Below are 13,593 nucleotides of genomic sequence, written 5' to 3'. Positions count from 1 at the left end.
TACAAATTTCCAATGCCCATCCTCTATCACATTTCAATTCCTACTGAACCTGAGCACTTCTGGCTCTCAATGGTAGACAGCTTCTGTTTTCCAGGTTCACAAGTCATTTCTGTTGTTTTGAAAAAGCATAAACCATCTCATCATTTCTACCACCAGCCCTCCACATACAAAGGCAGGTTTTTTTGCCTGAACATCACTAGGCTTCATGATAGTTAGTGGTAGTGGTTGCTGTTTTTAAGTTCAGACTTCAGACATATTTAAGACTGAAAATGACTTCCAGCTCTTCTTGTAGTATGGGTGCCACCATAAGCATTAACACAACTGCCTCTCACACCATTTTAGGGTGGTGAACTTAATCTGATTTTTTTCAATTACTATTTTTAATTGCATTCAACTGAACTTCAGTGGAAATATACAGAAACACTTCAATGTTCGGAGTGAGTCAACATAAAGATAAAGGTTTAGGTATCTTAAAAATCCCATCTTTGATCAGTCTATTAGTTCAATGTGATTGGCTATTTTTCACCAGCTGGTTTTTTTTTAAATGTTAAAGCTAATGATAATACCCCAAAATTAAGTATCTCAAGTAAAGATTTCCTCTTACTGTTTTGTAGTTATTTGTGTCAAAGTTAACTCTTCTAAGAGATATTGTAAATTCCTTGAGGGCAGGGGCTACATCTTAGTCATTTTAGTACATTCCATTTGGACTAGCAAAGTAGCTCACAAAAGAAATATTCCAGAAAATGTTACTGAATAAATGGGTCTTTTTTAAAGGCAGAAACTGAGGCAGCAGGTGGAAAGTCTTGCCTTTGACACATACTAGCTCTGTAAATATATGGAATTCACTTAACTTCTCAGTGCCCCGGGCAAATTGCCAAGACTGAAAATTCCAGACAAATTATTGATCCAAATTGGGAGAGGGAGTTTTCACAATGGAAGTTCCCTGCATGGTTGAAATCTATACCATATCTTTTTTAGAAATGGAATGTTATATTCTAGGTAGGGATGAAAAATTCATCTGAAAATGCAGACATTTCAGACTATGGAACAGTGGATAAAGCATCAGCCCTGGATTCAAGAGGAACCAAGTTCAAATCTGACCTCAGACACTTGACACTTACTGTGTGACCTTAGGCAAGTCACTTAGCCCTCAATGCCCCACAAAAATAAAATAAAATTGATAATTATGTTTCAATAGAATTAGTTTCTTTTGTAATCCTATGTACTTTATGGATTAAAAACATCATTCTGAGGAAGGGGTCCACAGGCTTCATCAGATCACCAAAGGGGTTTATGACACAAAAAAGGTTATGTGTGTTTTGCAGCTACTTTTCTCATTCATATATGATAAATAAAGGTACCTAAAAATAAATAAAGGTGCCTAATTTCTCTTTCAATATTGAAAATTCTAAAGTTAATATCTTATACCATTTGAAAACTAATTTACCAAAAATGTCTGCTAAGTATACACCCACAGTGGTTAACAACAGGAGAAAAGGGCCCAGATAGATAAATAGACAGACAGACACACATATACATACACACACCATACATACACACGTGTATACATGTGTGTATATATACATATATATATATGGGTGTATAAAAATATACACCCATACACACCAAGCTATTGGTAGCAGCAATTTTTACAGTAGCAAAGAACTGGAAACAAAGTAAATAAATCCCTATCAACTAGGGAATGGATAGATTGTGGTAAATGAATGTAATGGAACATTATTTCACTATAAGAAATAACTAATAGGAGGAATACAGAGAAGCACAAAAGAGAACTCACATGAATTCATACAAAGTGAAGTAAACAGAACCAGGAAAACAACATACCCAATGACCCCAATATAAACAGGAAAAAAATTGAATACTATGAAATCATAATGATCAAAATTATTAAAATTGTGAATACCTATTGATCCAAAGAGCCAAGGATCCTTATGTATAAAAATATTTATAGCAGCTCTTTCTGTGGTAGCAAAGATTTGGAAACTGAGGGGATGCCCATAAATTTGGAAATGGCTGGAAAAAGTTATGGTATATAAATCTGGTAGAATACTATTATACTTTAAGAAATGAAGAAGGGAGGCACCTAGGTGGTGCAGAGGATAAAGCACTGGCCCTGGATTCAGGAGGACCTGAGTTCAAATCCAGCCTCAGACACTTGACACTTACTAGCTAGCTGTGTGACCTTGGGCAAGTCACTTAACCCTCATTACCCCACCAAAAAACCCCCAAAAAACAAAAAAGAAATGATGAAGGGAATGGTTTTGGCAAAACACAGGAAGTCTTATATGAATTTATGTTGCAGAGTGAAGTGAGTATAACAAGGAGAACAATTTATGCAATAACAGAAACACTGTGAAAACAAACTTTGAAAAAGTTAAGAACTCTGATTAACACAATTACCAAACATAATTCTGGAGGACTCAAGATAAAACATGCCACCTGATAGAGAGGTAATAGAGTCAGAGAACAGGCTGAGAAGTGATTTTTTTGTTGTTTTTCACATGGCTGATATGGGGTTTGTTTTGCTTGACTATATGTGTCTGTAATGAGGGTCTTATTTTTCTTTCTTACTGGGGGAGAAGGTAGAAAAGAGATGATACAGATTTGAAAATAAAATAAAATTGAATTTTAAAAATTATAATGACCGGGGGCAGCTAGGTGGCGCAGTGGATAAAGCACCAGCCCTGGATTCAGGAGTACCTGAGTTCAAATCCAGCCTCAGACACTTTACACTTACTAGCTGTGCGACCCTGGACAATTCACTTAACCCCCATGGCCCCACAAAAAATAAATAAATAAATAATATATATATAATGACCAATCTTGTTCCCAGGGAAGAAATATGAAAAGACATCTCTCCTTGGATCTTTGCAGGAGGCAGTTGCATGGATTATGGGTATGCAAGACTGCATATAATGTCAGACTGTTTTTGATGTGTTGGTTAGTGTTGCTAAAATGGTTTTTTTCCTTTTGTTCTTTGATATTATAAACAATGGTTCTCTGAAAGGGAAAGGAGTAACTACATTGGAAAATGTTGGTAATTTAAAGACAAAAGATGGCAAAAAAATATTAAAAAATGAACAATAGTTTCCCCAAGTCAGATCCTTCACCTCAATCATTCTTCTTACCTTTTCTTCATTGTTCACAATTCCTTTGTAGGTTTTCCACTTGGAGTTGAGATTTTTGAAATCCATCACAAATGACTTAACATAAAAGTTGAAATTTGTTTGGGTGGATCCTGCAGTCCTAATCCCTTGTAATAAGATAGTTTCTCTTAGTTACTTTTTTTTTCAACATTCCCCCCCCCCCATATTTAGGCATGTATACCACATTCAAAGTCTTCTATACCTTCCAATTTCATTTTCTTTCTATAACAGAGCACAGACTTCTAAAATATGTTAACATGTTTCTTTGTAATTAACTTTATTTTGCTGGTCAAGAAATAGTTTTATAGGGAGCTACTGGACTCGGCTGGGGCTGAGTCCTGCACTCACTCCCTCCCTGCTTCTGCTAAAACTGCCTCTGCATGGACCCCTGGAACCTAGGCACATCCCCACCAAGAAGCCAAGATGTCGAGCAAATGGGCCAAGGCTAAGACCACAAAAAAGCATCCCCAGAGGGCCACATCCAGTGTATTTGCCATGTTTGACCAGTCTCAGATTCACTGACATGCTGGCCTCCCTCCGGAAGAACCCTACAGATGAATACCTAGAAGGGATGATGAGTGAGGCCCCTGGGCCCATCAATTTCACCATGTTCCTGACCATGTTTGAAGAGAAGTGGAATGGGACAGACCCCGAGGATATTATCCAAAATGCCTTTGCCTGCTTTGATGAGGAGGCCTCAGGTTGACTGGATTGAAGTATCTTGGAGATCCAAGGGAGGACACCATCCTTGCCTACTGTCCTGGCTTACCCTGTGGAAACTTGGAATTTGGCATGGGACTGAAGGGGAGAGTTATATGTTCTTTGTACATTTCAGGTCTTCCAGTTCTAAGCTTCTCAGAAGTGGCTAATTTCAAGCTCACCTTGGAATCTGGGCATCAAGGAGCTGAGTGGGCTATGGGCTCATCTGGAAGACCTAAAACTACCCACTGCTTCTTAGTGGACTTAATTCAAAGTAATAAACCTAGGAATAAATTCTCCTATCACATTTGGGGAAAGGGAAGGAAAGGAACAGGAAAAAATAGTTTTATAGCTAATGGAATTTTTTTTTTGAACTATAGCTAATACTCTTTTCTAATTCTTGAAAAAACTTCATTTCATGTATTTTTATATAAAGCTTCACACAGCAAAGAAAAGAAAGATACATCCTACCAATTAAAACATATATCTTAAACTGAAGAGCTGCTGAATTATCTTTTCACTCGCATCTCCAAATAAATGTTGGTCATGGAAGACAAATGGAACCAATCCAATATGTGTCCCTTGTTCTCTCACAAAATGAAGTTTTGAAGAGTCATTTCATTTTTTAAGTAATTTCATTTTTTAAAAATCTGCAAAGTGCTTTGTCAGTCAGTAGTCTGTCAGTAAGCATTTGTTAAGTACCTACTATGAGCTAAACACTGTGCTAGGGATACAAGGAAAGGCAAAAGGCAGTCCCTGCTCTTGAGACCTTGCAGTGTCAATGGGAGAAGCAAGATGCAAATAACTATAATCAAATAAGGTACATATAGGATAAACTGAAGCTATTCAATAGAGGACTAGTATGAAGCAGGATTAGGAGTTTTGAACTCTTTAAAGAAAAGACACTATGTAAACCAAAAGTATTATCTCAATGTAGTCTTATGAAATGGATTTCTAAATGCAGCACTTCTCTATACCTACAAAATTAATTTTTAAGCTCTTAGATACCGGTTATTCTCTTTTTCTCGCCCAAATCTATTTCCAGCCACTCTCCAGATTTGTGGCTGGTGCTGGTGTCTCCTGAAGCCCATGATGGCCCTAGGTCCTGCAGCCGTGCCTGGCCAGGAGACCAATGAATCTCTTCTCCATTTTCATTGACCCAATGCCAAGAGGAAGAAGCTGTGATTTGTTTGGCAGGTTCCAAATTCAGTGATTTATTGCATCCTACAATGAAGGAATAATATAGTTCAGGTACAGGTTTAGTCATGGATGGTAAAAGAAAGCAAAGTAAAAATAAAATCTCTTATTGGCCTACAATTAGTCAGCTGATTTTCTGGTTATTGATGTGATAGGGATGAATCAAGTGACTTAGGTGAACATGGAAGAATTAGGAATTTGTTTGCATGATCCAAACTTGTATTTAACATACGGATACTGAAGTGGTTTAAAGATCTTATGTAGTTTTGTGTTTTTCAGCTCCCAGATGCCCACTTAGAAGCCTGGTAATTTGTTCACTATAATCATATCCAACTTAGGTTACACCTAATACCCCTGTAGATTTCTTTTGTGTCCTCTTAACCTGACCCCGATCCCTGATGCCACTCCTGGCTTAGTTAAATAATCAGGGCTCAAATTTGACAGGGTCAGGATCCAGAAAATTTTAAAAGAATGGGGAATAATGATCCCAGGAGCTGGAGAATGTCAGGCGATCATAGCTGATGCCCTTAGGACTGGTGAATCATTCCAGTAAGTCTTCCCTTTGAGGAAATTGCAGAATTGAACCACGCTGACTTCATCTCGTGATTCAGTGCTAGAGATAGCTCAGTTCCCTTTCTATTCAGTTATGGATTTAGTTCAATTTCTGTCCTGTGAGAAATCTTTATTTAATTGTGAAAATTGGGGAGAAAACCTTATTTTATTGTTTGGCCCTAGCTTGCGTGGTTGGGAAGCTGGACCACCTCTACCTGTTGTTTAGAGACTCTTAACCAAGTACCTAGGTTATGCTGACCGGGTCAAAAACTGACACAAGGAGGTTTTTTTTCCCCACAATTGTACATCTCAAGCAGTCCACATGTTGTATCTAAAAACTGACCCTATAATGATCAATCATTTATTGTTTCCATGTTCCTTTGATTGTTCACAGACAGTTGCAGGGAGTAGGACACCTCTTTTTCTGATTTCAGGGAACTGTATCTGTTCACTTTCTCCCTCCCAACTTGGAAAGTCCCTAATCTTTCTTCCAATTAGAAACCAGATTACCTAATGTTGTATCCTGATTGTTTCCTTGTAGTTAATTGATCTTATTTGATTCATTGTAATGTATAAAAGTCAGTCTTCCCTCCATTCAGGGTCCAGTGCCAAAGCTGAGGAAGGTGACTGGTCCTGATTTATTGGGCAATTAGCCTGCATTGCTTAATAAATCAATATGCTTGGAAGCTCAAACCTTTATTTCCTCAGTTTCTTCATCTTTTACCCACTACATGTTGATACATTATCTGTTTTTTATCTAGGGCTCTGTTTCTATTCCTTTACTCTGTTCTATCATATTCACTAATGAAAATCTCATTGCCAAACTAAAATGTCTCGCTTCCCTGCCCAGACTGAGGAGCTGAGTGATTATGTCTGTCTGTCTATCTATCTGTCTGTCTGTCTGTCTATCTATCAGTCTGTCTGTCTACTGGACAGTCTGCTGGGAAACATTTTGTGAGAATATCAAATGAGAACCTGATACGCTGCTGTAGGGGAAAATGGCCTAACAAGTATTTGACCAAGGTCTTATATTTACATAATCATGTTAATTAAGTAAGGAAAGTGTGCTGGATTGGCTTTGGGAAATTAAGTAGTCTCCTCAATGACCTCAAGCTTCACCCTGAAAAGACCCATCTTTTAAAGGCCAGTATTCTTCTGGGGCTACTGTCCAAGTCATGGAGACTCTGAGAATTAAAGTTGAAGATCACTCAAAGGAGAGGTGCATAATGGATAAGAGCAGGCTGTAACACATTACTAACTAGTAACTGGACTAGACAAATGGCATAAAATATGCCATCAGAAAGATGTACAACTGGAATATAAGGTGTGCTAGTCTTGTGTGTGTGTATATATATATATATATATATATATATATATATATATATATATATATATATATATAGAGAGAGAGAGAGAGAGAGAGAGAGAGAGAGAGAGAGAGAGAGAGAGAGAGAGAGAGAGAGAGAGAGAAGAGAAGACCCAATGGACATCTTATGTGTTCCAATGATATCTGCGTATTGTCAACAATACTAGAGGAAGGTCTTCTCATTGGATGGGTTCTGCTTTTGGTGATTATTTGGAGAAAACGGGCAAGAATAGCTAAGGATAGGTGGCGCAGTGGATAAAGCACCAGCCCTGGATTCAGGAGGACCTAAGTTCAAATCCGGCCTCAGACACTTGACACTTACTAGCTGTGTGACCCTGGGCAAGTCACTTAACCCTCATTGCCCTGAAAAAAAAAAAAAAGCTAAGGATGAGAAGGTGTACATAAGTTGAGAACTACACTGCTATAGGGAATATTCACATTGATGAAATCAGAGGTCCATTAAAGTACTAAAGTAGAGAGTTCATTAAATTTACTCGAAATAACTAATAATAATAGCTAATATTTATATAGTGTTTTGAGGTTTGCAAAGTACTTTAATGTATTATCTTGTTATTATTCCCATTTTACAGATGAGGAAATAGGCTGAGCTGGGTTATATAATTTGCCCAAGGTCACATTGTCAGAAAGTGTCTGAAGCTGGATCAGAAACTCCATATCTAGCACTTTACCCACGGTGCCACCTAGCTGCTTGTAAAAATTAAACGGCAATGTTTAGACTATCATACCTTCTTCCCCAGCTAAAATTCGGTAGGATAAGAATTCCACTAACCTCAGAATAGATGTTATTTCTCATTTCACTAGTGGTGGTAGGGAAGAGGACGAAGATGAAAAACAGAATCAGCTTTGGTGTGTTTAGCTTAAAGTTGACAAATTCTCTCTACTATATCATAGGGCTTCTCATGGATTATCAATAAACTTTTTTTCTTTTATAAATATGTCTCCAATTTTCTCTGCCAAGCATCATAAAATGAGTATGTTACTTAGTTCTGTTCAACATCTAATATTTTACAGAATACTTGATTTCAAAAGGTGGAGAAGATACAACATAGTAACTAATGGGGAACTATTAACATTTATAACTTCCAAGAGGTTATTTCAATATTTCTTACCATTGGATAGAAACACAAATCGCTTATGTGACAGAGAACCGCTGGAGGAAAAAAGAAAAAGTATTTACTGTTAGATGCATTTCTGCTAGGGCAAAATAAGCAGGTATACTTTATATAATGTAGACACACACTGCATACAGATGTTAAAGGATATCCTAGGGCCATGAAATGACATGTGCACAAGACATACCATTCCCCAGACTGGGGATTCCTTGAGAGCAAGGACTATTTCTTTGCCTCTCTATGTATTGTTAGTGTTTAAATAGTACCTGGCACATGGTAGAAGCTTAATAAATGCTTGCTGACTGACTTATAGGCTTTATAAAGCAATAATATTATTGGGAAAGAGTACTTCTCCTTTAGTAGTGATGTCGATTTTCCATTCATTTTCAACATTAAAATCTCATTAATAACACAAAAAATTCTCATTAGCTTTTTACCTGCTATAATGTATCGTCATTCTTGTATAAACTTCCTTTTGCAGACTTAAAGGGTGCTCTTAGCTCTCAGCCATGAGATTTTACTCTAGAGAGCCAACCTATGTACCACAGTCATTGCCACTCAGTGTTGAGCCTTGGGATCAACCCTGACATCTCCTTTTCCTTCTGTTGCTGGCTCCTAGACTTGTTCTATTTTGTGAGGGGCCCCAGCTATGCTCACTTCACTTTTGACTCAACTCATTCTCTGGACTTATATGCCATGTTGCTTTCACAAAGGCTACACCCAATTTTCTCCTTAAGGCAGCAATTATGACCCTAGGATCTGAGTACTAAAAACAAACAAACAAACAAAAAACTTCGATATCTGTATTCCAGTATAATTCTGTTCTTTTTTAATGCTTTGTACTTTACTTTATGCATTAAAAATATTACTTTGAGAAAGGCTCTATAGGCTTCATCAGACTGCCAAAGGGGTCAAAGAGAAAAAGGTTAAGAACCTCTGCCTTAAGGCCTAGTATACTGGCCCAATTCCTGCATTTTTGGTACATGATTTTTCATCCTACTCTAGTGAGAAAAGCAAAATGATCAAACAAGAAGCAATCTGCCTTCTATTTCCTATCTGCATGCCTTTATATGGCTGTTCCCACACCTGGAATGTACTTCCTCCTCACTTGACCTCTAAGAATCTCTATCTTCCTTCAAAGCTCAGTTTAGATGTTAAGAAATAGAAATCTATCTTACCCTATAAGGAAGTAAAAAGGGACAGGGATAATAAAGGATAATAAAAAAGAGAGTGTTTTGGGGAAGGCAGTGATCAAAACTAAAACACTTGTGAGGAGGGAAAGGGTGAGGGATAAGGAGGCGGGGATAAACAAGTGAAAATAGCAGGGATAGAGAGAAGGAAATACACAGTCATTTATCATAATTATAAATGTGAATGGGATGAACTCACCCATAAAATGGAAGCAGATAGAAAGAATGGATTAAAAAACAGAATCCCACAATATGTTGTTTACAAGAGATATATTTGAAGCACAGAAATACATACAGGCTAAAAGTAAAGGGCTAGAGCAGAAATTATTATGCTTCAGCTGAAACAAAGAAAGCAGGTGTAGCAGTTATGATCTCAGATAAAGCAAAATCAAAAATATATCTAATTAAAAGAGATAAAGTAAACTATGTCTTGCTGAAAGGTGCCATAGACAATGAAGTAATATCACCACTTAACATATATGCACCAAATGGCAAAGCACCTAAATTTTTGAAGAAGTTGAATGACAAAACAGGAGGAAATAGATAATGGAACTATACTAATGGGTGACCTCAACTTTCCCCTCTAAGAACTAGATAAATCTAATAAAAAATAAATAAGAAAGAAATTAACAAGGTAAATAAAATTCGGGAAAAGTTAGATATAATAGGTCTCTGGAGAAAATTGAATGGGAACAAAAAGGAATATACCTTTTTCTGAGCAGTACATGGCATCTACACAAAAAATTGACCATGTGACAATAAAAACCTCACGATCAAATGCAGAAAAGCAGGAATAGTAAACGGCCATTTCAGATTATAATGCAATAAAAATCACATTCAATACTGGACAATGGAAAGAGAGATTAAAAATTAATTGGAAATTAAACAATCTAATCTTAAAAAGCAAGTCGCTCAAAGAACAAATCATAAAAACAACCAATAATTTCAATTAAAGAAAAGGACAATGAGACAACATACCAAAATATATGGGATGCAGCCAAAGTGGTAGTTAGGGGAAATTTTCTATCTCTGATTGTTTATATCAATAGAATAGAGAAAAAAGTAAATCAATGAATTGGGCACGCATCTAGAAAAACACTAGGAAAAGAACAAATTTAAATTCCCCAATTAAACACAAAACTGGAAATTCTGAAAATCAAAGGAGAGATTAATAAAATCAGAAGTAATAAAACCATTGAATGAATAAATAAACCTAGAAGCTGGTTTTATAAAAAATAAAAATCATTGATTCATTTGATTTTAAAAAGGAAAGAAGAAAACAAAATTATTAGTATAAAAAATGAAAGTGGTAAATTCACAACCAGTGAAGAGGAAATTAAAGACAATTGTTAGGAGCAATTTTGCCCAATTACATGCCTATAAATTTGACAATCTAAATGAAATTGATAAGTATTTACAAAAATATGAATTACCCAGATTAAGAAAAGAAATAAAATACTTTAAATAACCCAATCTTAGAAAACAATTGAACAAGCCATCAATGAACTTCCTAAGGAAAAAAGCCCAGGACCAGGTGAATTCATAAGCAAATTCTACCAAACATTTAAAGATCAATTAACCCCAATATTATATTTGGAATATACTGGAATAGAATAGTATTCCAAATACCATTTGGAAAAATAGGCAAAAGAGTCTTACAGGGGCAGCTAGGTGGCGCAGTGGATAGAGCACCGGCCCTGGAGTCAGGAGTACCTGAGTTCAAATCTGACCTCAGACACTTAACACACTTACTAGCTGTGTGACCCTGGGCAAGTCACTTAACCCCAATTGCCTCACTGGGGAAAAAAAAAAGAGTCTTACAAAATTTCTTTTATAACACAAATATGGTGCTGATGAATGGCTGGTTCAATATTAGGAAAATTATCAGCATCATAGACCAAAACCAACAGAAGTCATATGATTATCTCAATAGATGCAGAAAAAATCTTTGACAAAATACAGCACCCATTCTTATTAAAAACACTAGAAAGCATAGGAATAAATGGACTGTACCTGAAAATGATAAGTGCTATTTATCTAAAACTGTCAGCAAGCATTATCTGTAATGGGGATAAGCTAGAAGCCTTCCCAAAACAATCGGGGTAAAGCAAGGATGCCCATTATTACTTCTATTATTTAATATTATACTAGAAACATTAGCTACACCAAGAAGAAAAAAAAAGAAATTAAAGGAATTAGAATAGGCAATGAGGAAACAAAACTATTACTCTTTGCAGATGATATATTATACTTAGAAAATCCTAGAGAATCAACTAAAAATTTCTTGAAATTATTAACAACTTTAGCAAAGTTGCAGTATACAAAATAAACCCACACAAATCATCAGCATTTCTATATATTACCAACAAAATCCAACAGCAAGAGATAGAAAGAGAAATTCCATATAAAATAACTGGAGACATTATAAATTACTTGGGAGTGTACCTGCTAAGACAAACCCAGGAACTATGTGAACACAACTATAAAACACTTTTCACACAATTAAATTGAAAAAATATTAATTCCTCATGAGTAGGTGAAGACAATATCATAAAAATGAAAATTCTACCTAAATTAATCTATTTATTCAATGACATACCAATCAAAATGTCAAAACATTATTTTATAGAGCTAGAAAAATAACAAAATTCAACTGGAAGAACAAAAGCTTGAGGATATCAAGGGAATCAATGAAAAAAATGCAAAAGAAGGTTATCTAGCCATACCAGATCTCAAACTGTATTATAAAGAGGTAATTATGGGGCAGCTAGGTGGCGCAGTGGATAGAGCACCGGCCCTGGAGTCAGGAGTACCTGGGTTCAAATCCGGCCTCAGACACTTAACACTTACTAGCTGTGTGACCCTGGGCAAGTCACTTAACCCCAATTGCCTCACTAAAAGAAAAAAAAAAAAAGAGGTAATTATCAAAACAATCTGTTACTGGCTAAAAAATAGAGTGGTTGATCAGTGGAATAGATTAGATAAAAATTACATTGTAGGGGCAGCTAGATGGCGCAGTGGATAGAGCACCGGCCCTGGATTCAGGAGTACCTGAGTTCAAATCTGGCCTCAGACACTTAACACTTACTAGCTGTGTGACCCTGGGCAAGTCACTTAACCCCAATTGCCTCACTAAAAAAAAAAAAAAAAAAAAAAAAAAATTACATTGTAGTAAATGACCATAGTAATCCAGTATATGATAAACCCAAAGATCCAAGCTTTTGGAACATAAACTCATTATTTGACAAAAACTGCTAGGAAAACTGGAAAAAAGTATGGCAGAAACTAAGTTTGAACCAACATCTCATACCATATACCAAGATAAGGTCAACAGGATTACATGATTCACACATAAAGGGTGATACCATAAGCAAATAAAGAGGACATGGAATAGATCTATCAGATTTATGGATACGGGCAGAATTTAGGACCAAAGAAGATACAGAGAGCATTTTAAAATGTAACAGATAATTTTGATTATATAAAATTAATTTTTTGCATAAGCAAAACCAATGGAAACAAAATTATAAGAAAAACAGAAAACTGGGGGATATTTGCAACAAATATCTCTGGAGAAATCCCCAACTGATAAATGGTCAAAGGATACAAAACAGGTAGTTTTCAGACAAAGAAATCAAAGCTATCTATGGTCACATTAAAAAATGCTCTAAATCACTAGTGATTAGAGAAATGAAAATTAAAACAACTCTGAGGTATCACCTCACACCTATCAGAGTGGCTAATATGGCAAAAAAGGAAAATTGTTGGATGTTGGAGGGAATGTGGGAAAACAGAGTCATTAATGCACTGCTGATAGAATTGTGAACTGATTGAACCATTCTGGAGAGCAATTTGTAACTATGCCCAAAGGGCTATAAAAGTGTACACTTTGATCTAGCAATACTACTGCTGGGTCTATATCCCAAAGATACCCCCCCCCAAAAAAGGACAAGAACCTACTTGTACAAAGATATTTAAAATAGCTTTTTGTGGTTGCTAAGAATTAGAAATCAAAGGGATGCTCATCAAATAGGGAATGGCTGAAACAGCTGCATAAATATGATTATAATGGAATATTATTGTGCTTTAAGAAATGACAAGCAGGATGGTTTCAGAAAAACTTGGAAAGACTTACATGACCTGGTACATAGTGAAATGAACAGAACCAGGAGAACACTGTAGACAGTAACAGCAATATTATTCAATTATTCATTGAATTGTAAATGACTTAACTATTCTCAGCAATACAATGATCCAAGACAATGCCAAAGGACTAATGATGAAGCATA

General features: G+C 36.1%; 1 protein-coding gene and 1 pseudogene across 1 annotated transcript in view; one reads left to right on the top strand and one right to left on the bottom strand.

Annotated features, from left to right (window-relative positions):
• DCBLD1 (discoidin, CUB and LCCL domain containing 1) overlaps positions 1-13,593 on the bottom strand; it is a 112,043-nt gene that overhangs the window by 13,845 nt on the left and 84,605 nt on the right. The window contains exons 7-9 of the mRNA XM_043999753.1: positions 8,112-8,152; positions 4,875-5,090; positions 3,150-3,274 (exon numbers count right to left, since the gene is read on the bottom strand). Coding sequence (XP_043855688.1) covers positions 3,150-3,274; positions 4,875-5,090; positions 8,112-8,152 — 382 coding nt within the window. The remainder of the gene's footprint in view (positions 1-3,149; positions 3,275-4,874; positions 5,091-8,111; positions 8,153-13,593) is intronic.
• On the top strand, positions 3,591-3,873 carry LOC122753482 (annotated as a pseudogene).

This window comes from Dromiciops gliroides, chromosome 4 (genome assembly GCF_019393635.1).
Source record: "Dromiciops gliroides isolate mDroGli1 chromosome 4, mDroGli1.pri, whole genome shotgun sequence".
Taxonomy (NCBI): domain Eukaryota; kingdom Metazoa; phylum Chordata; class Mammalia; order Microbiotheria; family Microbiotheriidae; genus Dromiciops; species Dromiciops gliroides.
This window is presented reverse-complemented; position numbering and strand designations above follow the sequence as displayed.